Source organism: Aptenodytes patagonicus, chromosome Z, assembly GCF_965638725.1.
Source record: "Aptenodytes patagonicus chromosome Z, bAptPat1.pri.cur, whole genome shotgun sequence".
Taxonomy (NCBI): Eukaryota; Metazoa; Chordata; class Aves; order Sphenisciformes; family Spheniscidae; genus Aptenodytes; species Aptenodytes patagonicus.
Genome location: NC_134982.1, coordinates 66,103,993 through 66,126,916, shown reverse-complemented (window position 1 = coordinate 66,126,916; position 22,924 = coordinate 66,103,993). Strand labels below are relative to the sequence as shown.

The 22,924-nt window shown below is 40.8% G+C and overlaps 1 protein-coding gene across 4 annotated transcripts in view; it reads left to right on the top strand.

Moving 5' to 3' along the window:
• Window positions 1-1,454: 1,454 nt before the first annotated feature.
• Window positions 1,455-22,924, top strand: part of MCC (MCC regulator of Wnt signaling pathway) — a 213,463-nt gene continuing 191,993 nt past the window's right edge. For 2 of the 4 annotated variants that reach the window (XM_076361822.1, XM_076361821.1), the window contains exon 1: window positions 1,455-1,685. In XM_076361822.1, the coding sequence (XP_076217937.1) occupies window positions 1,549-1,685 (137 nt within the window). In that variant the 5' untranslated portion in view covers window positions 1,455-1,548. Of the gene's footprint in view, window positions 1,721-21,051; window positions 21,089-22,924 lie in introns of those variants that run through there. The other 2 variants (XM_076361824.1, XM_076361825.1) reach the window with 2 other exon arrangements.

Genomic DNA, 22,924 nt, shown 5'->3' with positions numbered 1-22,924 from the left:
AAGTAGTTTTAGTTAATAAAACACCACAGAGACTCTTTGCCTTGTAATGACTTACTTAATCAAGGTACGATAAATATTAACAGTTAGAACTATTGCCATCGGTTATTATACTTGAAAGGGACTGTGCAAGAAGAGAAGTGCGATAACTTTGCTGACTTTACATATTCATAAGCCATTCTCAACAACAAAGAAGATCAAGTTGTCGTGTGGTAAGAACCAGATGTCTTCAAAGACTGAAGTAATAGGAGAAGGATAATATCTGATAGTATGAGAGAAATGCATGCCCGTATTAACAAGATATTTTTTTCCATATACAGAAACAGGTTAGGAAAAAACTTAGCTGACCTAATCACAGGATGATGGAGTAAGAAACAGGCAAATGCTATCCTAGGCTGCTTCAAAATACATATTTTCAGTAGAGATAAAAGATATTGCCATTGGTGCTGTTGGTGCATCAGTTCTTTTCACATGAATAAGAAAAAGAGGACTGATTAAAATTTAATTAGGTGTTGAAAAGGGTGCCAAGGATACTAAAGGAAATTAAGAAGCTATCCTATACACGTGAGATGAAAATGTTTTTTCATCTGGCAACATGAAGACTGCAAAGAAATACTTCTCTCTAAATGCAAAGGAGACAGAAAGACAGGGAGAGGTATAAGCCATGAACAAGTTCAGAGCGCTACCTGACGATAGATCGTTGGAGCAGAAAAAACAAATTATGTACTTTTCAGATAAAACTTAATCAGTTGAAAGGAATGGGATGCATCAAGAGGGACTGGTGCTCTGTGCGCCAGAACGCTCCCACCTGTTCAATACCCCATCAAACAGCCTGAAGAGCAAACACAGAGCTACTGAAAACGTTGGGGTTTGTTGCAGTTTGTCTAGGCTTGGCTTCCACAGGCCAGCCAAAGTCAAACAAGGCCGCCGCACTCCCAAAGCAGGGAGCTGGGCCTGCCCGGTGAAAGGAAAACAAGCAACCCCCAGATCACCAGACCGAGTGAGGTTTGCCCAGCACTTGGTGGCTGGACCCTAGCGGGGCGTGTAACCATAATTACGAGGGCAGCTAGCCCTGGTTTGGCTAGGCCGCTCACTCACGATGCCGCCGTGGTTTCTGGCACCGGGGGAGAGGCCGGCGGACAGATGGGCCAAGGTGGAGGCAGGATGGGGGATTAGTTTAAAAAAGGCGTGCGGAGGAGGGGAGCCGGGAGCCTTCGTCGCCTTCTCCCCTCTCCAAGCCCAGGCGCTCAGCGGTGCCGGTGCGGCTCCCGGAGGGTCCCGGCCGAGGCGGGGCTCCAGCGCGCCCGGCCAGGCCAGGCCAGGCCACTCCGGCCGCGGCGCCCCGGCCCCCTGCACGCCCGCCCCCGCGGGGCCGCGCCTGGGCTCGGCGGGGCCGCGCGCGGCGGAAGGGGGATGCGGGGCCGGGACCGCGCGGCGGGGCTCCCCGCCCCCGCCCCGGCATTGTGCTGCCGCTCGCACTTTGCAGGCGCGGCGGGACTGGGAATCCCGGGCGCCTGAGGCAGCCTCGCCTCCTCCTCCGGAGTGGGGCGCATGATGGCGGCAGCCGCCGTAGCGGAGGTGAGCAGCGCCGGGAGTAGCAGCAGCGATACCTCCAGCACGGGCGAGGAGGAGAGGATGAGGCGCCTCTTCCAGACCTGCGACGGCGATGGGGATGGCTTCATCAGCAGGTAGCGACAGCGGGAGGAGGTTCTTTGCGCCGCCGGTACGGAGCCGTCCCGTCCTTCCCCCCATCCCCGGCTGCCCGTGAAGCGGCGTCTCAACTTCTCGGCGAGTTTGAGTAGTTTGCAGAGCGCAGCCCCTGCCGCCGCCAGGCCGGACCCTCCTCGCCGCCGGCGGGGCAGCCGCCCTGCGGCTTCTGCCGCTGGCAGCGCGGGGGGCGGACCTTGGGACCGCCCGTCTCCCTTGCCCGCTGCCCCCTGCGGCACGGCGCGGCCTGCCTCGGCCGGTACCCCACCGAGCGCAGCGGCCGGCCGGCCGGCGGCCGGCCCGCCTGCCCGGGGCGCCCCCGCCCTCCCTCCCGCCTCTCGGACGGCCGTTGGCTCCCGGAGCGAGGGGTCTGGGAGCGGGGCTCTGGCTGTGCCTCGCACGGAGAGCTTTTAGGGAACGGAGGGGAGGGTGGACAACTACCGCGGGGAGGACTTCCACTTCCAGCGGGTCTGGAAGGTCACGCCCTCTAACCTGGGTGGATTTATCACCTAATGCACTAGGCAGGCGATTTTTGCAAGTAAACAAGCAAAGCTGGTCACGGGTAATCTAAGAGAAAATTCGTATTGATCTCTCAGATGATCTGGTTTTATTTTTTTAATATGTTTTTATCAATATCCTTGTTATAAAATCTCATTTAAATTCCTCTACTGGTCCCCAGTTAGTTTTGGAATTGTGACCCGGGCTGATAGATTTTGAGGGGGAAGCGGTGAGCTAGTACATTTGCAGTAGACAGTTGGAAATAAGCCGTAATGAAATGTTCATGTATCTGGGAGTACTGGCAATGTGCTTTGGTCAGGACTGGGTTTTGTTGGAAGGATATTTCTGGAGCTAGTCCTCTGTGCTCTCACCATAATTTAAAAAATACTGAACTTCCAAAGGCGAGATTTGCCAGAGATGGTGGGAACTTGGATTTTCAAAATGAAACCTATGTTAGTTGCAGTTAGTAAGTGCCTCTAGAGAACTGAGTCAGAGTGAGGGAATTTCCAAGTCTGTCATCTAACCTGAAACCTAAGAATATGACCCTGCAAAAAGGCTAAGTAAATTTCAATCCCCACTGTCATCTCTTCGGAGCCAGAAAGTTGTTGAAAATCTGTAACAGCTGGCAGTCGCTTTAAAAATAAAACTTAAGGGTCATGATATTTCTTATCTAAACAGCTCCCTGAATACTCTTGTTTTCCCCAGTCTAATGATTATTTTGACAGTTGTGGTTCTGAAATGTAAACTTTGAAAATGTATGCTTTCCAACCAGTGTGTTAAGATCACTTCTCTTTCCATTTGTTTACTGTCTTCATGGAAATCATTCTGATGTCTGAAAACTTAGGACGTTCACTTACCAGCATGCACTGCCTCCTCAGGGCATGCTCGCTGATCTGTACTGTGATGCTTTTCTGCAATGTAAACTCAGTAGACTTATGTATATTTATAATTTAAAGACCGTACTGAGGGATTGTTAATGTTTTAGTGCTTCATATGGACAGTTGAGAGATGCTACCGTGACACAAGCCACTCATTTCTGATTGACTTTTCTACAGTGCCTAAGTTTTGTTCCAAATTTGTATTCTGTGGATTTCAAAATGGGTGTTTCTGAGTGTTGCTTGAACTACACAGTTGAAAGCTTTGAAAACTCCAGGACATGTCTGAGGAGAGACATTGGATTTCAGCAGGAAATGGAAATAAAGCCCAGAGGATAGTGGTTGAAAGTCCTTTAGGCGATGGTGGGTTCATTGTTGAAGGTTGCTAATACCTTGCTTCAGAAGGGAGCTGTGCCTTCAAGGCAGAACTGGTATGGCCTTGATCAGAGAACATAGTGTTATAAATTACTGTCTTCCCTTCATATTTGTGAGAAAGTAGTGACTGAATATTTAACAAATGATCTTTGATATGAGAGGGAGTCATTTACTTTTCTTGACTTCATTAGCTAGCCTGGGTAATCAGTCTTGTAAATGGAATGCGTTCCTTGCTTTGTGCAATGTCTCAATTTCCCTCATGATCTATTTTATGGCAATGGCTTATGCAGGAGCAGACTTGCCCAGTGGTTTTTGGATATATTTGTAGTATGCACCACCATAGTTTTACAGACAGCTCTTTCTGATTCATGGACACACAGCATCCCTGTTAAAAGTATAGCAACTGGGGTTTTGTTGTCGTTGTTTACAGTCTTAGTGTTTAGGTAATTGCATCTTTTTTAATGTAATGAATTAAAATAAAGACAAAAAAGTTACATCTGCTTTTACACTAAACTTAATCTTGCCATTCTGTGCATGCTGTTTGTCTTGCTTCTGCAAGACAATTTTTTTTTCATACAGGCCAGTTGCTTTGTTTTCCTGTTCCCTTTTGTCCTGCTTCCTTGGACTTTCCTTTGCTCATCCTTGAGGGCAATAATTTCTTTGTCGCCTTCCTTGTAGCCCCAGTGGAGATGATAGGCTGACTTCTGCATGTTACTGTGCCTTTTACAGCAGGTTAAACATTGCAATAAATGCCTGGGCATCTGTATGAAGAGCTGAAAACAGAGAAGCCAGCACTGTAAAATCAGCTGCTTCCTTGTGGACTAGAACTGATCTATAGCCTTTTACTAGTTTGAGCCTCTTTTTCAGAACTTACTTATTTTCAGTGCAATGGGGTTGAAATTTGCAGTTTTGCAGCTGCAACTCAGCCTAAGTTGTCATATCTTTCAATATGAGTATCCCTTCTCTTCTGCTTGCAGGGATGAAGCTTGGTCAGTCATTTGTTTGCGTAACACATGCAGCAGTTTGTTTATAAGATGTATTTCTTTCCAACTCCAGAGCTGTTACGAAAGAGAAGATCTTCATTCTTGCAGCAAAGGCAGGCATTTTGTATGCGTGTTTACTTAGTTCATATTGCATGGGGAAAAGAGCTATTTGCATTCCAAATGAAGTAAGGTGGTGTCTCAGCTGTGGAAATGCTTTGTTGTGCATCAAACTGTAAACCTCTTCAAATAATAGCAGGGAAGTAAAGGCACAGATGGAGAGGAGGAGCATGTCCTGAGATACCGATTAATTTTCAGGCTCTCACCTGAGATACTGATTAATTTTCAGGCTCTAAATAGTTAGGATGGTTATAACGCAGAAGAAGCTGAATGATGAAATGCTAAGCCTGTGTCTCTGAGCATTGCATTTGACATGTACATATTGAAATTTTCCAACGTCTAGCTAGACAAAAGTACTAAGAACACACGAGAGTTTTAACTTGTTGGTTTGTACTGAACTGGCTTTTGCTTCTTTTGGGATTAATATTGGTTACTTCATTATTTTAACATCTTGCAAGTGCTTGGCATTCTTCTGATACTTCAACAATGAGAGGTAACTTACAAAAAAAAAAACAACCCAACAACTGCAAAGCAGTCCATGATTAAGGCTGGATTCTGAACGCTTGAGATCAGCTGGATCAGCCTTGCTGGGAGCGAAAGGCAGCCTTAAACACTGTTTACAGTAGAACTTTGTTTTTGCAGCTGTAGCTGGATTGTGTTGTTATTAACAAAAAGCTGTTAACTGAAAAAACACTAATTGTATTAATTTGATTTGCTTTTTATTCTGTTTGCTTTGAAAAGCTTCAGAATCTGATGTTACAGTTAAAAATATATGCAGCTTCAGAGGGTTGGTGCGTGGGGAGGACACCTGCTGCTTTTTTTTTTTGCCCTTTTTTTTTTTTTTTAAGGTCAGCATATGTGGCCTTGGTTGATGTCAGTGAGGAAAGTGAGAGCATGCTGGGTTTTTACAGGTGGCAGGCTAGATTAAAGTCTTCTTTAGAAACTTGATTGCCTTGTAACTTTATTATATGTGGATTGTACTGAAGTTCCATTTAGCACATAACAAATCTCTTTACTGCAGAAGTCGCTAAATGGGTTTCCAGATTATTCTATTCTAACACTGCAAGGTCTAAATAAGGTAACTTTGAATCTGCAGGAGATACTTTTGCTTAAAAAATGAAGCTATGAGCTATGGAGAAAATGGATGAAGAAAAAATTGATTTCATTATTAAGTTACAAACTTGCTATTTTTCTGATTTTAACTTTTAAGCATGGATAAGTAATTTCTAGGGTTATGAAGTAGAAGGGTAAAGCTAGTGTTTAATTCAGAGGGAGAATTGTATTAACAATAATGGAATGAAGTTCTGTTTGTAGAGTTTGAAAATATTTTCTTCTGTGTACACAGATATTTTTACACTGGGGTCAATGTCTTACAGAAAATATTTGGTAAAAGTAGAGTAAGATGTTTAAAAACCCATAAACCTACTGATTTTATATTGTGTTTATACAGCCTGTTAAAAGGACATGCTGAAAGACTGCCTCCTTCGCTAGCCCTTCACAGAAGCAGTTAAAAGGAACTTGTTGGATTTGGTCTGTTGTCTGGGTGGTTTTAGTGGTACATAGCTTTGGGAACTCAAAACCTTTGCAAGGACACGCTGATACTTCCCTTTTTAATGGGCTGCAGTAGTAGGGCGTTCCCAGCTTTCTTGTTGAGTATATTTAGGCATCCCCCTCAGTGTTTCTGCATCTAGTGGCCACATGCTATTAGAAAAGAAAAAGTCTTTTCAAGAAGACAAATTATGTGTCTCTTCATTGCATTTTTAAGGGAAGTGTTTTATGCTTCTATGCTCTCTGTTACTCTCCACCACAGCCATTACCATTAAACTTTTTTTTAAGTGGTTGCTTTTGCTAATGTGCTTGAACTTCTGTGCTTAACATTTAAAGAGATACCTGTTGAAGCACAAAAGGACCGATTAAATGAACAAAATCAATGTGGGTTGTCTGTGACCAGCCAAGTTGTTGCCTTGACTGTTGTGCTGTTGTTATTTGGGGTATATAAGATGCAAAATACATATGCTGTGTCATAGCAGGTTAGTAATTCAGGCTGACATCCAGTTACAATTTTTGGTGTATAATTAAATAAGCTGGGTTTTTGTAGCCGTGGAAGAAACTGTGAAGGTATTTATTGCTATAATCCAGGTTGCAAGCTAGTGTTCATGTAAATTTATTAACTTAGTTGAACTAGATCCATTTACAGGATTCTTGATTTTTCTTTTTAAATTTGTTTTCTTTTCTTGCAATTTTCTGTAAGTAAAATAAGTACTGCTGAGAAATGTAAGTGTCCAAACTGACTGCCTTGGAATCTTCTTAAATAAATGGGTAGAAAGTGGCCTTATAACTAGAGAATTTAGGAATAAAAATAATCCTTTAGTTATTTAAAACATACAGTCCTTATGTAAAACATGAGATGTTTTACTCTTTATTGCCTGAAGGTGGGCCAAACTTTTAACTGATTGTAGTATAGTAGCACAGAATTTGTCCTGTTGAGTTTGACTTGACGGGTCTTTAGGAGAGAACATATATGAAACAGATCTATGAAATGACAAAAGCGTCCATGATTTTTCTGTTTAAAAAGCAGTACAAAAGTTACTTTTTCCCTAAAACAATCTTTTGCTATTCCTTTTTTTACTCTCCCCTTTAAAAATAGGTAATTATTGCAAAGTGTTTGGAGTCAATATAGATGTTTCCTAAGACTGTAATCTGACTTTTCTCCTTGCAGCTGTTCAAAGGGGATACAGTATACTTCAGGCTATAGCTCCATGTGAAACCACAAATCAGGTTCATACAAAGCATCATCAGAGATCTTGTCCAAGCATCATATGTTTTAAAATTCATGTATAGATTGGAGGTAGTGATCTGAATGACATAGAAGATGAGTAAATTATAAGCTAGAACTGCACTGCACATTGTTATGAGTGGGGGGAAAAGAACACGAAGAAGCTACTAGTGTGGGGTAAATTGTGGTGGACTTGTGAAAGGTCCTGTAAATAAAATAGGTAAATGAAACAAGTGCGTAGTATTTAACGTAGATATTTAGTGAGAACTAAATGAATAGGTACCGAGTTCCAAATTCATCAATAGGGTAACTGTTAGGCTTTTACTAGAAGTAAAGACAGAGGTTTGACCTTGTGTAGTTGCTAGCCTATCTCTTACGCTACTCTTCAGTGTGCAGAGGCGCGCTGTGTTAATGTTGAGGTGAAACATTCATTGCTCCCAAGGGAGCTGACTGCAATATGTCAAGGTCTTCAACCGTGTAAAGAATATACCTACCGCATGGCCATGAGGTTCTCAGACTCCTCCTTTCTGCTGTGTATTTCTGTGCTTAGCAATAAATAATTTCTCAGTGTTGGTGGGAGTTGTCAAGCCGACTGCAAACAACTCTGCTGGCAAGAGATAAAGGCCTTTTTTCTCAAAGGCTGTATTTACCAAAGCAGTTTTGACAGTGGTAGCCACAAGAAAACATATAGGGGAAAAAAACATGAGCAGGCTCTTCCTGTCACTATATTTTCTTTCTTTAACTTCTGTTTATGATCTGCTGTGATTAAATTGTTTTCCTTTCATAGATAGTCTCAGGACAACTGGGGGAAAGGTGAGCAGAGGCACTTGTATGGGTGTAATAATGTGGACTTAGAGTATAATGTTAAAATGATGCCTCTTCTGAAATAAACCCAATATATAGACTTCTCAAAAAGGTCTGAACAAGGAGCTTTTCTATTATTTGGTTCATATATACACTAGTAACCTCCTGGAGACTGTTCTAACTTGGTAATTGCTTCTAAAATTAATCTAAACTCTGTAAATGTACAAACATACACAAGCAGGTTTGTCAAAGATTTTATCAGCCTCTTTTGCTGTTGAGGGCATAAAGTTTTACATACTGTACATGCAGTTCTGCAGCCCCGTGGTGGTAAAACTTGGGTTTTACCCATAAGATGATCGTTTATGAGCCTGTGCAAATACATTCAGTCAGGATCTCTGAAAACTTCATTTGGGCATGAGTTAATATTCTGCATGTAGATGCTTTCTAGTCCCTGCAGGCTATTCTGTGCTGGTTGGAAGCAGCATCAGGAACAAAATGTATAAGCAGAAGCTCCTGTGAGTGCTCAGACGTCAGCAGACTAGGGAATGATAAAGCCATATATCCTACAAGCAAGAGGTTTAAAACAGAACAGGTGGAAATAAAAAAACTGCCTTTGAAGGCTTGTGAGAGAAGTAATATTATTCTGCTAGTGTTGCAGGTACTGGGGTTTCAAATTTCACAAGCAGTTTGGTCCCAGTACTGTACAGTCCTAAGTCTGGCCTCAATCCGTCTGTCTAACAAGGGAACATCGCTTAGAAGCAGTCTGCAAAATGTCACCAAGATGGGGACAAGGCTTTGCTCAGTCCCTGAGTTCAGTCTGGCTCTTCATATTGCTGGGTTGTTCTTACCATGGAGCTGGACAAGTTGTTAGACCCCAGTTACAAGATTTTATTATCACTTGAGATCTGGACTATTTGCTCTGTGCTTTCTTTAACCACCTGAAAGCTTCACGCAATTCAGTTTTAGGAATTCCAGCAAAAAAATGCCTGAACCTTGGTTAAACTCACTTTGTCCTTGCACTATTTTTTGAGTGTGTCTTGAAAACAGTTTCAGCTCCCAGGTTCTCTTCCTAGACTTAATTTTATTTTTCATCCATCTCCATTAGGAAGCTGTCACAGCATCTGTCATCCATGTAACTGAAAGAGTGCTTTTATATGGATACAGCACAATACTTACTGTATGCCAAATAAGATGGTGAGTGGAAGCACTGTGCTGTTTTTTACATGATTGTAGTCTGTTTTCTCTGTTTCTCTTGGGACTTGTCTTAGTCAATGGTTCCACAATTGTATAGAATTTTGTGGGGTTTCAGTCTAACTTTGTCCTCCACAGGTCCTCTCAGAGCATCATAACCAAAAAAGGAATAAGTTAGGGGGGGGAAGACAGATGGACGGATATAGATGAAAAGCCAGAGAGACACCCTGCATGCTTAGTTTAGGATGAAGAAAAAAGTATCCCTTTGTTAAATATTGTGTCTAGAAAACATACCAAGAATCAACATTCATTAAAGGCTTATGTCTTTCAAAGTCTGTATTTGTTACAACTAATACACAGTCAGAGGAATATATTAAAGTGAATTTTCTGAACCTTTAGTATTTTTTAATTAGTTAGCTGTCCAGTTCTTATGTAAAAATCAGACACGTGAAGGGGTGTCCATTTATGTTTTAAAGTTAGTTGGTGTGTTTTATACAGGTTATTGCATTTTTCTTTCCTTGCTGGCATTAGTAATCTGGGAAAAGTGACTTAAGTATATATCTCAGGCTTGTTGTTACGTGCTGTTATTTTATTCTTGGGAGCTTGATATCCAGGTAATGTGGAAGAACTGAGCAAACAGTGAGTCACTTGAGAATACAATTGTCAAACTTTTTGATCCCTTTGAAAGTTACCATCCAGTTACCTTGTAAGTGCTGAAGTTGTTTCTTATCTTTATTAATTTTTATCAAATTTTACTAATTTTTAATGACATGGTTGCTAATACCATGTTATTGGGGTTATTATTGTAAGAGAATTGAACCTCTCTTTAAAGTCAATAATTTCCCTTTTGTGGCCCTGGAGGGGAAAAAAAAAGTAGTTGTTAAACTGGGATTTTTTGCCCTGTGTTTTCTTGGGTTTCTTGGTGGCAATTCTGAAAGATTATAACTTCACTAATATACTCTATTACTTTCCTTCCAAGGGTGATGTGGAACAGGGGACCTCACAAGACGCTTTGGTGCTTGGCCTTTCTAGGCCCTACGTAATAACATAGCCCTACGTTAATAACATAGAAACCACTGGTGGCTGTTCTGCCAGTATGACTGGGACTACAGTAAATATTTGAATTTGTCTCATTCATGTGTGATTGCATCTTCTTCTGCTTATGGCAGACAAGGCAGTTAGCGTCCTCCTAACCACTTTGGTTAGCTCATGTTTCTAAGGAGCAACTTTCTAGATGTTTTCAGAATTAACTTGCCAAAACCTATTGTTTGAAATTAATGGATGGGTTGACTGTTTTGGGAGGCACTTGGATGAAAGAAGAGTTCTGCCAGTGGGTGGTTAACTCCTTGTATTTCTTTGTCTCACATTGTTTGTCCAGTTTGAGGATACCATGTGGAAGTATTTTGATGGCCATTGTGGATGGATTCTAAAACAATTAAAAAAAAATTCTTTGTCTTAGGTTGCTGGGGTAGGGTAGTTAGTATCTGAAATTGATTAAAGCAACACAGGTCATGCATGTTTTGATGGGGAGCAAGGAGCCTTACAAGATGCTTGGGCAACTGGCCTTTCTTGCAGATACACAGCCGTAAGCTAGGTGCCTGTACTCCTTATGAAATGAACTGGGAAAAGTAAGTGGAGCTTTCATTTTTTTTTTTTTTTTAAGTCAACCTATGCTGCCGAATTAGTTGTTCCACTGTGCACGGTCCTGAAGTTTTGCTCTGTCTGTGCTGGAATTTGTTCAGTCAAAGAACTGCCCTAGCTGTGAACTAGCTCAGTAAGAAATATTTATTTCCAGCGTGGTCAGTTCATGCTGGCTCATTATACAACTGTGTGACTTTTAGTGTCAGCACAAGACGGGGTTAAGAAGCTCGAGCTTGGGGTTTAGTTGTGATCCCTCTGGTTATGTCTGCTTGACTTTTAAACGTGGTTCACTCCAAATGCTCTGAACTAAGAAACATCTCTAAAAGTTAATTCATGACCATAGAAATGGCATTGTTTTAAGAGGTATAAAACTACAGCAGAGGTTTTATTTAGACTTTTGGTATCTCAGCTGGTAAATGAAAGAGATTAACAAGGCTAGTGTTGTGCCTAATGGTGTGTTGTCCAAAGGATGGGCTTCAAATGGCATCTGGAGAAAAAGTTACACTGTGGATACATGGCTTTTCAAATCCGCCTTATTTTTACTGTGAATGTTCACATGCATCTTTTAGAATAAATAGTACATATGTGGAATTCATCCTAGCATAGTGACTGTTTGCATTCATGACCTTGTATGTTAATTAATGTAGCCGTCATGAGCTATAATGATTAATTGTAATCAGCACATTTAATGTCTCCTTTCTTCTGAGAGTTTTTCTGCAGCAGTACTTTCTTATATTTAATAGACCAAAACAGTATTTATGTAGTATTGGCAGTTACTCAATGAAATCCCTTATGTATTTTTTAAATGTAAGTTAGGTAACAAAGACCAGACTACCTCTGAACGAAAACTGTGCTCCTGGTAGTTCCTACCATGTGGTAGAGTCTGTAGGTTGAATTGATACTGTGTTTCAGCAAAATTTGAAACTAGTAAGCAGCACAAAGGAAAGCATAGAATGGCAGAAGTTCTATTGACAAGCTCTGCTTCGCTGTTGATAAACGGACCTTTGTTTGCCTGCAACAGTTCTGTCTCCGGAGATGACAGCCGTAGCCAAAAATGGACACACTGTTCTCGCAGGTTGCGAGATGCAGTTTGTGTTAAGAGTTTGACGTAGATGTTCGGAGTACACCATTTAAGTTATTTCTAATGAGTAGAATGTGCCTTTGTTGTGCCGTCTGTAAAAACACACGTTTCTGTTCTGGAAGTTCCTGCGACAGACCAGCAGTCATGTCCATATCTAGGATGAAACGAGGGGGAGACACACACACACACCCCGTGGTGGGAGGTATTGACTGTCGAAGGAACCTTCCCCCTGCTTTCCCAGGAGTGGTGGTGGAGGCTGCGTGCCTGGAATAGTACTGTGAGAGGTGGCCAAGCCAGGGCAGAGCTGTGGAGTAAAAGCTTAGCTGGTTGAATTATGAATAAAGCGTACAGAGGTTTGGGGCTGGTTGACGGTTAACCCTGTCTTTTTCCTGCCGCTGCTGCTCAGCGTAGTGGAACTGGGCCAAGTTGCAAGTTAATTGTGAACTGACAGAACAGTCACTGGAACATGAAAGGCAGAAAATGAAACTAGCAAGGAGTTTCAAGTGTAACAAAAAACTATCCCAGAGTATGGAAACACTAACATGAGGGAAAATCAGGGAAAGGGTACCCAAGAGAGGGAGCCAGTGAGCTGTTGATGGCTGATGCTGAGAAGCATGAGATGTTTTTTTTTGTTTGTTTGTTTCCAACACTGAAAATATCAAATATAGTGAGATGATTCCTGCAAATAGGACCGGTAACAAATACCTTGGAAAGAAGGGGGAAGAAAGAAGTTGGAGAGTACTTGGATTTGTTTCAATTAATTGTACTTGAAAATCTTGATATAAGATTCTTAAACACAGTCTCAGAACTATTTTGCAGGGTTTTTTTCCTGAGATCTTCCAAAAGATAGAAGTAACAGAAAATGGGAAAAGATAAAACGTGCTGCTTTTCTTTAAAATTGCAGTGAGGTGACGATCAGTCTGCAGACAGCCTATAACTGGCTGAATATGGATTTGTTAAGAAAAAGTTGTGTCAAACCCACTTGATCTTTCTCAAGTCTAGTAAGAGAAGTTAGAGGTGGAAGTGAAACAATAGATGCTGTCTGTCTGATCTTTATTAAGGTTTTTGATGTTGTTTTATGACGCTTGTAGGCAAGACAGAGAAACAGGGTGAGAGAGAGAGTTTGGTTTGGGTTTTTTTCCAAGCTATACTTAGAGATCATTGGATACCAATAGTTTGTTTTACAAATAAAAGACTATCAAATTGAAATTGGAAGGATGGCCTGGGCCAGATCAGTACTATTAAGGATTAATGATCTGGATGACATGGTAATGAGTAAGCTTTCTCAAATTTGAGATGCTACCAAGCTAAGGAAGACTGGAGACATGCTGAGGGATAAGATTGGAGTCAAATTGGTGTTGACAAATTGAAGATATGGCTAGAAAAAAATCAAGTGAGATAAAGTAGGGATAAGTATACGATAGCACATTTGGTGGTAAAAATACAGGATGTGCAATTGAAGAAAATCCTCTGAGATTTATAGTAGGTCTCAAGTTAAACTTGAATTAACAGTATCATGCTATTGTAAGACAGGACTTCTGCTTTCAACTTTTCTATTCTTTTCAGTGTATGCTTTAAGCTGGTGTCTAGTTTTGCATGCTGTTGTCCATCAGGTTGGTGGATCAGTTGGAGAGAGACAAGAGCAGCTCACTGAAGATGATCAGAGATGCAGAAATTTGAGTTCTTTACTCAAAGGAAGGTGGGACACCTGATGATGGGTTTTAAATATGTAATGACGATTTTTCTTATCAACTGTGATTGAAGAAAACAGACTATTAACTTCCTTTCTGAAGTAATGTTCTGAATTGCAGCTGCAAAGTTTTAAATTAGGAAACTTGCAGGAGAGAACAGTGAAACACTAGGACAGATCACCAACGGAGGTTGTGGCAGCCTTAAAAACAGCTTAGACACACATCAGTGATGACACAGGTGTATTTTTTACTGTCATTGGGTACAGTGTTGGATAATTTTCCTCTGCAGTCCTTTCCATGGTCTCGTTATGTGCTGTATTTCTGTGGGGTGACATCTTAATAACATAAGGCTCATTCAGTTGACCTATACAATTCTGACAATGGAGTTCTGCACAATGCCTCTTTAGATTTAAAACATAACTAAAATCTCCTTGCTGTCCCTTAACCTTTTCATTCAGTTTCCTAGAACAGACTCTTACCATCTTCCTTCCCTCCAAGCTATTATGTCTCCTTTTTCTTCTTCTGAAGCTTCTCTGACTCTTATTTTTCCTTGATCCTGTAACGGCAGCTGTGTACCCTGGTTCTTTTCACTATGCCATGCTGGGAGAATAGATCGTGTTTGAGAATGAGGGAGTAGTTTTCCTTTAGAATGGTTTGAAGCAATATTGTGCTCCTAGTGCAGAGGTTAATACTTTCTGTGCTTTAAAAATGCTGGCACAACATGTTTGGTGCTACACTCTTCTGTTCTTTCTCCTTCCTTATACGGGCTAATTTCTCCCTGTGAACATGGCCACCTTGTTTACTTCTGCAGCACTTTTCTTGTCTTGGTTTTTTTGAGCCAGATGTGTTTTCTCCACTGTTAGAACTTCATTGCCTGTCTTCCGCTGTTTAAGAGGTTATTTGCTGAGTTTTGCAATTTGTCTCTTGTGCTTGTAGGATAATCAAGCAAATGTGCAGGACTCCATATAGTGCCATATAGACTCCAAATATGCAGAACCCAGTGGTTGTGGAATAAATACCCCCTTGTGGGACTGTGGTCTGTTTTAATGACTCCCACCCCCGCCATTTGCTTTCAACTTTGTGTTTACATTTTGCTTTCATTCCTTTGTTTTTGGGTGGAAAAAATAGAAAAAAAAAAAAAAAAATCCTGTAACTAGCAAATGTCAACCAATACTCTTATGTCTTCCCAAGTTTTTATATAGCATGAAAAAACATCTGCGTGAATTCCCTTCCTGATCACAATGAGATGTTAAAGCTGAAGCCTCAGTGTGAGTTTTCAAATCCCAATATCAACAGTACTGCTGCTCAGCGTTTTAACAAGTGTGTCCAGCTAATGTGCCTATTCTGTATCCCATCCTGCCTCACATTATTCATGACTTGCCAAAAACACCAGCTTAGTTGCAGATGTCTCCTTTACAACTTTTGCCTTGTGCTGACAATATATTTGATACACAGAAAAGAGAGAATATTGGGACAGTGAAAAGGAAATGGAACTGTACATAAAAAATTAACAATATGGGTGTTACTAAAAAGTGGTTTGTAAGTGTAGATGAATACTACTGGGCACTCTAGTACTAGGGAGTAAAAACAAAAAGAATACTCTTGAAACAAAATTCATTTTGTTAAACAATGTATTGACTATTCCAAATATACATGTAAGAAATTAATTGTTTACACATCAATTTATCAGTCCTCCTATGTATGAATAGTAGTGATAAGAATTAATGCACTTCATTAAATTGAGATTAGAACTGAGGGCCTTCTTCCCTAACAGCAGCTGCCAGGCAGATGTATTGTTGCAGTAAGTTTGTAGTTCTTCATTCTTTGCCATTTCTTTGGGGCATCTAGGTAGTAGTAAGTAGAAAATTCCAGCAGTTTTGAAGTTGTCCTGATTATTACTTCAGAAGCTGTAACTTCAGTCTTGCTTTTACTTCTTCCTTTAAAACATAACATGGAAATGCTGAATGAGTCTATCAGGATGATCTACACCTGAGATAGTAATAGCTTCTGTGTTGTTAAACCATCAAAATTAGTAATAATGGAGGGCATTGGAGAATCAAAAGATACCTATTAAAGTATTTGTACGTGAAACGGTCTGTGGAAAATGGTCACCATTGAGATTGTGATAAAGGTAATGAAATCTCATGTTTCTGTGTGTAAATTGATTAGAAGAACAGGAATTTCTTTCTTGTGGCCATTGCTAGTTCTGGGAATTAGTTCTTCAGAAAAGCAGGCTGAGAAAGAACTAATGTGGATGATTGTCTCCTTTCCTAGTCTACCAGACTGCTATATCTGCTAGCGAACTTTCCTGAATTGCTTTTCTGCTTTGTAAAGTCAAAACATCTTTCAGGCCTTAGGTAGAATGCAGAACTACATAAATTTTCCCTCCAGCACCACAGGTAGGTGAGGACATTGTTTTAATCATGTTTTACAGACGGAGCAGCGGACATAGTCTTCTAGTCTGGTAACCTTCAAAAGTGATCCCTGTATTTGGGTGCTTACCTTGAGATGCTTTGTTTGCCAAAGATCATAGTGTAATACAGAGGGCTTCAGTAGTATACATTCTCTGTTGCTTATGCGTTCTGGGTATATCAGATGGCTTTGGAATTGTAGTGAGTTACTCCTGTTGGTACAGATTGAGAAACAAGCATTTTGTACAACCTGCTTCATGTGATGCTTAGGGCACGTTATTTAGCAATTTCTTTCCCCATCTAAAATTCTGATAGAGGTTATCCTCTACTCTGAGCAAATGGTGTCACTCTGTGAGCCTTCTGGAAGTTCTGACTGAAGATTGAGCTCAGTGGAAACCTACCTGTACTTTGTTGTGCAGTTGTTGCTGGCTGTTATCTCAACTTTCCTCCCAAAACTTTACACAAAGTATTGGTCCATGTAGTCTTTGTGTGATGCAGTAGTTTATCAGCTGTGCATTTGTACTTCAGGTTGTTAGAATGAGATGATGAGCTTTTATCTGAGGGTTTTTTCATTGATGGCCAATAAAACAAGTGAGCTGGGGACAGCTTTTTATATAAGGTTTGTTGATGGATGAGTTTGTGTGAAGTTTGAGTATTGGTCAATGTGATGGAATTGCTCTATCAGTTGAAGGTCTCCACATGTAAGAGAGCTGCCATAGGTCCTGTGTCACAAAGGTGAAGATGTGATTGCCTGTCCTGGTAGGACCGTGAGTTGTGGAAAGTGAAGAAAATGAGCAGGCTGTCTAATGATACAGGTAAACTGGAGGCTAGTTTGCCTCTGAAGGGAATGGTGCTGTTACTAGCCTAGTGCTGGCTTATCTTCCTCTGTAATGAACTGGTGGGCAGAGCTAAGTAAACAAAAAATATTCCCTTTATTATGATCAGTTTTGTGCTGGTTTATCTGCCTGCTGAGACAGCCCTACTGGAGGAACATGTGGGGAGATGGGTGGGAGAGTGGGATTGTCGCTTTTGACAGAAACAAGCTGACCTACTGTATCCCAGATTCTTGCTTGTTTGTATAGAGAAGTAGAAAACAGAGCAAAGGAAGCTGGAGACAGACTGCTTTGGGAAGCCAGAATGATGGGCAGGAAAGAGGACTAGAAAGAATTTCAGAGTAGAAAGCTACTTCTCATCTGGAGGGAAGCTGATTGGCAGGGCAGAAAAGATTGGTGATTTGCAGAAAATCTTTGGTTAGCAGAAAGAAGTGAGGTGGTACTTGGAGGATTTTATTTGACCTAGGTCTAAATCAAAGACTGGTGAAGAAATAGAGGCAAAAAGTATGTTTTTGTTTTGGCTGCATCCCACTTTTATGCACTGTCTCAACTAAGAGCAGCTTTAGAATTCTGCATGCAGCACGTCTTACAAATTTAGACTGTTGCCTTTGCTAGATCAAATCCCACATGGTAAAATTGCTGGGGGAGGGTGTGTTTAAGGTATGTGTAAGTCTTGGTCTTACTTGCTTGTCTTCAAGCTTTGTGAAAGCAGTGACACCAGCTGAAACCCACAGAGGCCATGTAGTTGAAGCCCAGACATAGAAGTCTGGAGAATGCTCAGCTGGATGGAGGGACTTCTGTTAGCATTTTCTGTGACATGGCAGCCTTTGTTCAGACCAGATTTCTCTCCTTCCCTTTTGCAAGGGCCCACATCTTAATGAGAAAGCAAAATCGGGTATTTTAGGGAAGTACTCTTTTAGTATGAGTAGCAAATGTGAGTTGTTTGAGAAAAAAACAATTCTGAGATCATTGCCAGGATTGTTTGCCTGCGGTTGCTCATAGAAAAGTCAAAGCTAGGGAACTAGTGTAATTCCATGATTTAAGCAGTCAGGGGCTTGAGCTGCTGTGAGAGTCAGAGCAGATGGGGCACTGTGTGAGGCCCAGAAACCCAGCAGTGGGTAAGAGTCCGGCAGCGGGTGCTCTGGAGATCGGTGGCTACACCAGGGAACAAAATTAAACACGCTCCTACCAAGGATAAAAGTGATCTAACTGCAGTGAGTCCAGTATATATATATTATATTGGCAGCTTATTATTGCTTCATTTCCTGGGGATGCTACAGAGAGCTCCATTAAACAGGCATTTCCAGGTTAGTCCTTTTTAAATTAATGCTTCAAATAGATCACTGTTTATCTACAGTACTGGTCCAGAAGTGACTCACAACACAACTGAGTGGAACAGGTTTTCTTGAACTGTTTGTTTATTTACTCTACTTGCCTCTAGGGAACTTGGATGCATCTTTAATTTTGACTTTTCTTCTTCAAAGGTATTTGTGCACCTAGACTGTAAGTTGCATAAGCAAAGATTAAATGTTTTCCAGCAAAATGACCATACTTTTTTAGTAGCTGAAAATGTAAATAGTTTTAAGTAAACGTATAGTTGCTCTTGGTGTTATATAGTGGCTGTAGAACCATCCTTACCAGACTTCCTGTATAAATGTGGTGGAACAGAAGATGGGAAAAGAACAGGAAAATTACTCCACTGGTTGTCTTCAGTCTCAGAGCCAACTCCTTGCAGGTACTGTGCAGCATGCATGTATGCTTACCTAGGTAGTTCCTCATGCTTACCAAAGTGATAATCAGAACAAGGTAAAAATGAGTACAGCAGTGAGTATGGCTGTTCCAGGAAAGAAAAAGACTGTTACTGATCCTGTTTTGGTGTCTAACAGAAGTTTCACTCATTTTACATTTGATCTTCCATTTATAAAAAAAAATCCAACCAACCAAAAACCCAAATAAAAAAAAAAAAACAACCCCCGAACACTTTATGTTGTCATTTTTAGAGTATGCACATGTATGCTTGATTTATGTGTTTAACTGCCCAATATTGTTATAGCACGTAGTACATATGAAAGTTTTTTTTTTTTATTTAATTTCTCCTGGGGGAGAAAATCTCAATGTTGCAAATTTATATCAAGTTATAAATTAGGCTCACTTTTTAATTGGTAGAGAAATCCTGTGTTTTTAAGCTGTGTTAGTAAGAATTAATAAGATGGAATGTGTAACAATTCTTGAAGGATTGGTGTGGTAGGTGGATGGCTAAATAATTAGAACAGATTGTGACAGAATAACCTGATGTTTTCCTGTTAAAAGAACAGTTTCTTGTGATGGCAGGAGTTCAGCTTTACAGCTTCCTTAGCTTTCTGGCTGTTTTCAAAATTTAGGTATCATTGACCTGACAGCTAACATGTCCTTAAAACCTGTTACGTGGTACTTTTTTTTTTTTTTTTTTTAGTATGTTTTTCCAGTGAAAGTGAAATTAATTCAAGGTTAAATTAAAAGAGTCTACTTAAGCAATTTTTTTTTTCTCCTATTGTTGGGTTCCTTAATCTGAAAATGTTCCAGATGATGTATTTCGGAGAAAGGTTTTAAAATTATGTAGCGAGCTTGCTGAATCCAAAATATCTTTCTGATTTGTGGAATGAAAAATGGTTTAGGGCCTGTATTCTTGCACTGCCAGTTAATATGTATTTTTATATGGAGTTTTTTACTCCACATACCATATGTTCCCAACTGTCTCCTGTGTGTCTGTCACCATAAAAATGGATCCAAATTTTGTAGCAGTTAGTAGAAAGATGTCAGTTAACTCCCACAGAATAGGAGAACAGAATAGAGAACTGGCTTAATAGGTTTAAGAGCAGATGTACTGGAATTATGTACATCTCTCTGCCAAAGATAAGCTTTCGTCTGTATTGAACTGGTGTCTTAGGAGAGACTTTTATAGTCATCTTGATTTTAAAAGTTGAATCAAAATAGGTGGCTGGATTATTTTATAAATAAAGTTATTTTCATTTAAAAAAGAGGATTCTTTGTTTTTATTATTAAGCAGTAGGGCCATACCTGCGGTAGAACCCTCTGGTGTCATAATCACTGGTTGTAGAATTTTATGTTCCAAAGTGTTTTATTTTTATTACATTTCAGAACGCTTTTCATACAGTTTTCTTTTAAAGCGACTAGAAGTTCCAATTAGTTGTGCTTCTCAACACGTAGGTATTTACATGGAGAAACTCCTGCAGATCTACATGGGAATGTTTGTAGAATTTAAAATGAAAGTGGTGTTCTTTACTTAAAAATAAAAATCCTTGTGATAGTGTTTGTAGATGGAGATTAGGAAAACTCTGTCATTTCACATTGCATGATGCACTCCAAGGCGTTGAAATCGTATTTTCAGCAGTGCTTGTGGTCCTCAGTTACTCGAGCAGTCTCTGATTTACTGTTTTTTGTAATTCATTGCATCGTTTCTCGCGCTTCTGCAGGCAACGTCCTCAGGCTGTAGGTGCTACAAACCATACTCGGTTCGTCTCCGCACAGCAGGAGAGAAAGCTCAGCCCCTTGTGACTGCCGGGGGCCGGGTGCCGAGCTGGAGGTGCGCCCTGCGGGCCGTGCTGAGGGGGAGTCACAGCCCGGGCCGTGCGAGGCGTGCCGCCGGAGCCACGGCCTCCTCCCAGCCCGGCGCGCCGAAACGGCCCTCCTGCGGCTGGGGCGGCGGGCCTCCGTCCTGGAAGGCCCTGGCGGAGTCGCTCTTACGCTGCTTCGCCTGACGCTCGCTTCAAAATCGGCACTGCTCCGGGGAGTCCCTCGGCCTGTGGTGCTACCCCTGATCTGTCACGGGGGAACACGTAGCGCTACGTGCACAAGGGCTCCTCTGTGAACAGCTGCCCGTGGGTTTGTTGCTGTAGTTGAAGTGATGCCGAAAGCAGTTGCTGCCAGGCTTACCGCATCGCTGCTGCCGTTAAAGTCAATTCCGATTTAGCTGTTGGCATCTGAATTTGGGCTAGCTCCGCCTTAAACTCTTAATGTAGGCGTAGCTTAATTGTAGCTGACGTTCCCCTTGTGAAAACGTGAATGCTTTGTCATCCTTGTTTTTCTTAGCAACGCCCTTGTGAGATTGGTTTGTATTGCCGTCTTAATTTTTAAAAACGGGGAACTGAGCCATGCTAAGATTATTTATTTAGTCATTGACCAGATTCAAAGCTAAGAGCAAAACTCTGACCAAAATTTTAACTGCAAGTATTGATCACTTATATTTGGCCTATGTAATGTAATTTAGTTCTCTTATAATGAAGTTACTTCTTGTCATAAGTGGAGATTTTATTTATTTACTTTTTGCTAAAATACATGGTCATAATGTGATTATTACACTCCAGTTTTACTGTAAACATCTCTGCCAAGAAGTCTGCTGGGGCAGCTCTGGAATTCCTGCGTGGAACAGACTTACAGAGCTCCGCCCGATGTACAACTTTTTTCTGTAGAATAGATGGACCTTGATTGTGATATTAAATTACTTTAGTGAAACGGTTCATGCAAGAACTTTGGATAATTCACTACATCATGTTTTCATAGAAACCTTCTGAATGATGTTCAGATGTTAGTAATGAAATACTACTACTAAACGTGCTAATAATTTACATAATGCTAATATTATTACACATTTCCTTTACCTTCCTCCTACAGAAAGGTTTTGTACAACATAAAAATAAGCAGCACTTAAAAGAAGTCATGACATATCCATACTATTCGTGGTATGAATCAGTGTGGTAGTATTATGCAGTCCAACTCAAAAAGTATTTAAGGAAAGCATGGCAGGAAAGAAATAGTGAAATGTGAGAGTGACAAAGTAGTGGTAATTTTTTTAACTTTTGAAATCGGAGAGAATGGAGCACCAAGAAGATTTTGATAGTGTAGAGCAGCTGTTGCTTCAGGTCTGACTGAATTGGGTTACCCACACTTTATTTAGAATGTGATTAGTTGTCATTTGACAAATATGTATCTGCCTTCCTTCAGTTTCTGGAAAAGTTGTTTCAAGATTTTGTTTCCTCTTCTCTCCCCATGCCTTTTCCTTTCTAAAGTGAGATGGGGCTAGGTGGGAGAGGAATGGGAAGAAAAGAGGATGAAAGAGGGTCTTTTGGCTCTCCCTTTTTTTGGTGGCTGAGTCTCTCCGAGTAGCAGCAGAATGAGGCAGGCCTGAGTCTATCAACTTTGTCTCCTGCTGTTTATGAAAACTATGAGCATCTGGAAAGGAGCAGAGGTGTTTTCTCTGTATGCTCAGGAAAATTATTTGGTCTGGGTTTACAGTTGCAGAGTTGTGTTTGCCTAAGAACAGCAGTGGGTTTTTTAGTGGTTTACATTTTGAAAAAAGACAGTATGACAGTACCTTCAAAAAAACGCTCCCTTTTCTGATGGGTTGATTTAGTCTCTGATGCAGCAAATGACTGAGGAATTTCACTGAGCTGCACATCTGCCACTGTTGGAGAGCGTCCGGTGTTTGTCTAATAGGCCACTTACATTCATATCCAATTCACATCCAATACCTTTTTTCCTGTTGTTCCCTGAATAGACTTGTTAATGGTTATTCACCTTTCTTTCCTTAGTTATCAACTTCTGATTCATGATTTTTTTTTTTTTTTTTTTTTTTTACCAACTGCTACTGTTGAGAATTCTTTCAAAATACTTAATCTTACCTCAGTTTTGAAAAAGAAAAAAGGGTGGTGGGGAACAAACTCCTCAGAATATTTTCTCCTGAGACTAGTGTTATACCCCAGATTAAGCCTTAGGTATGTTCTTGAGGTTCTTGTCTTCACACAAAATAGAAAATGACATTTGTCATAGTGTTGATGAATTTTTTGCCTGAATAGTATGTTTAGGGCTATTTGCATGCATCTCTCCTAAAAGCACATTTTATAAATTTGTAAGTGTATCGTATGCTGTAAGTATCTTCCACGCTGAT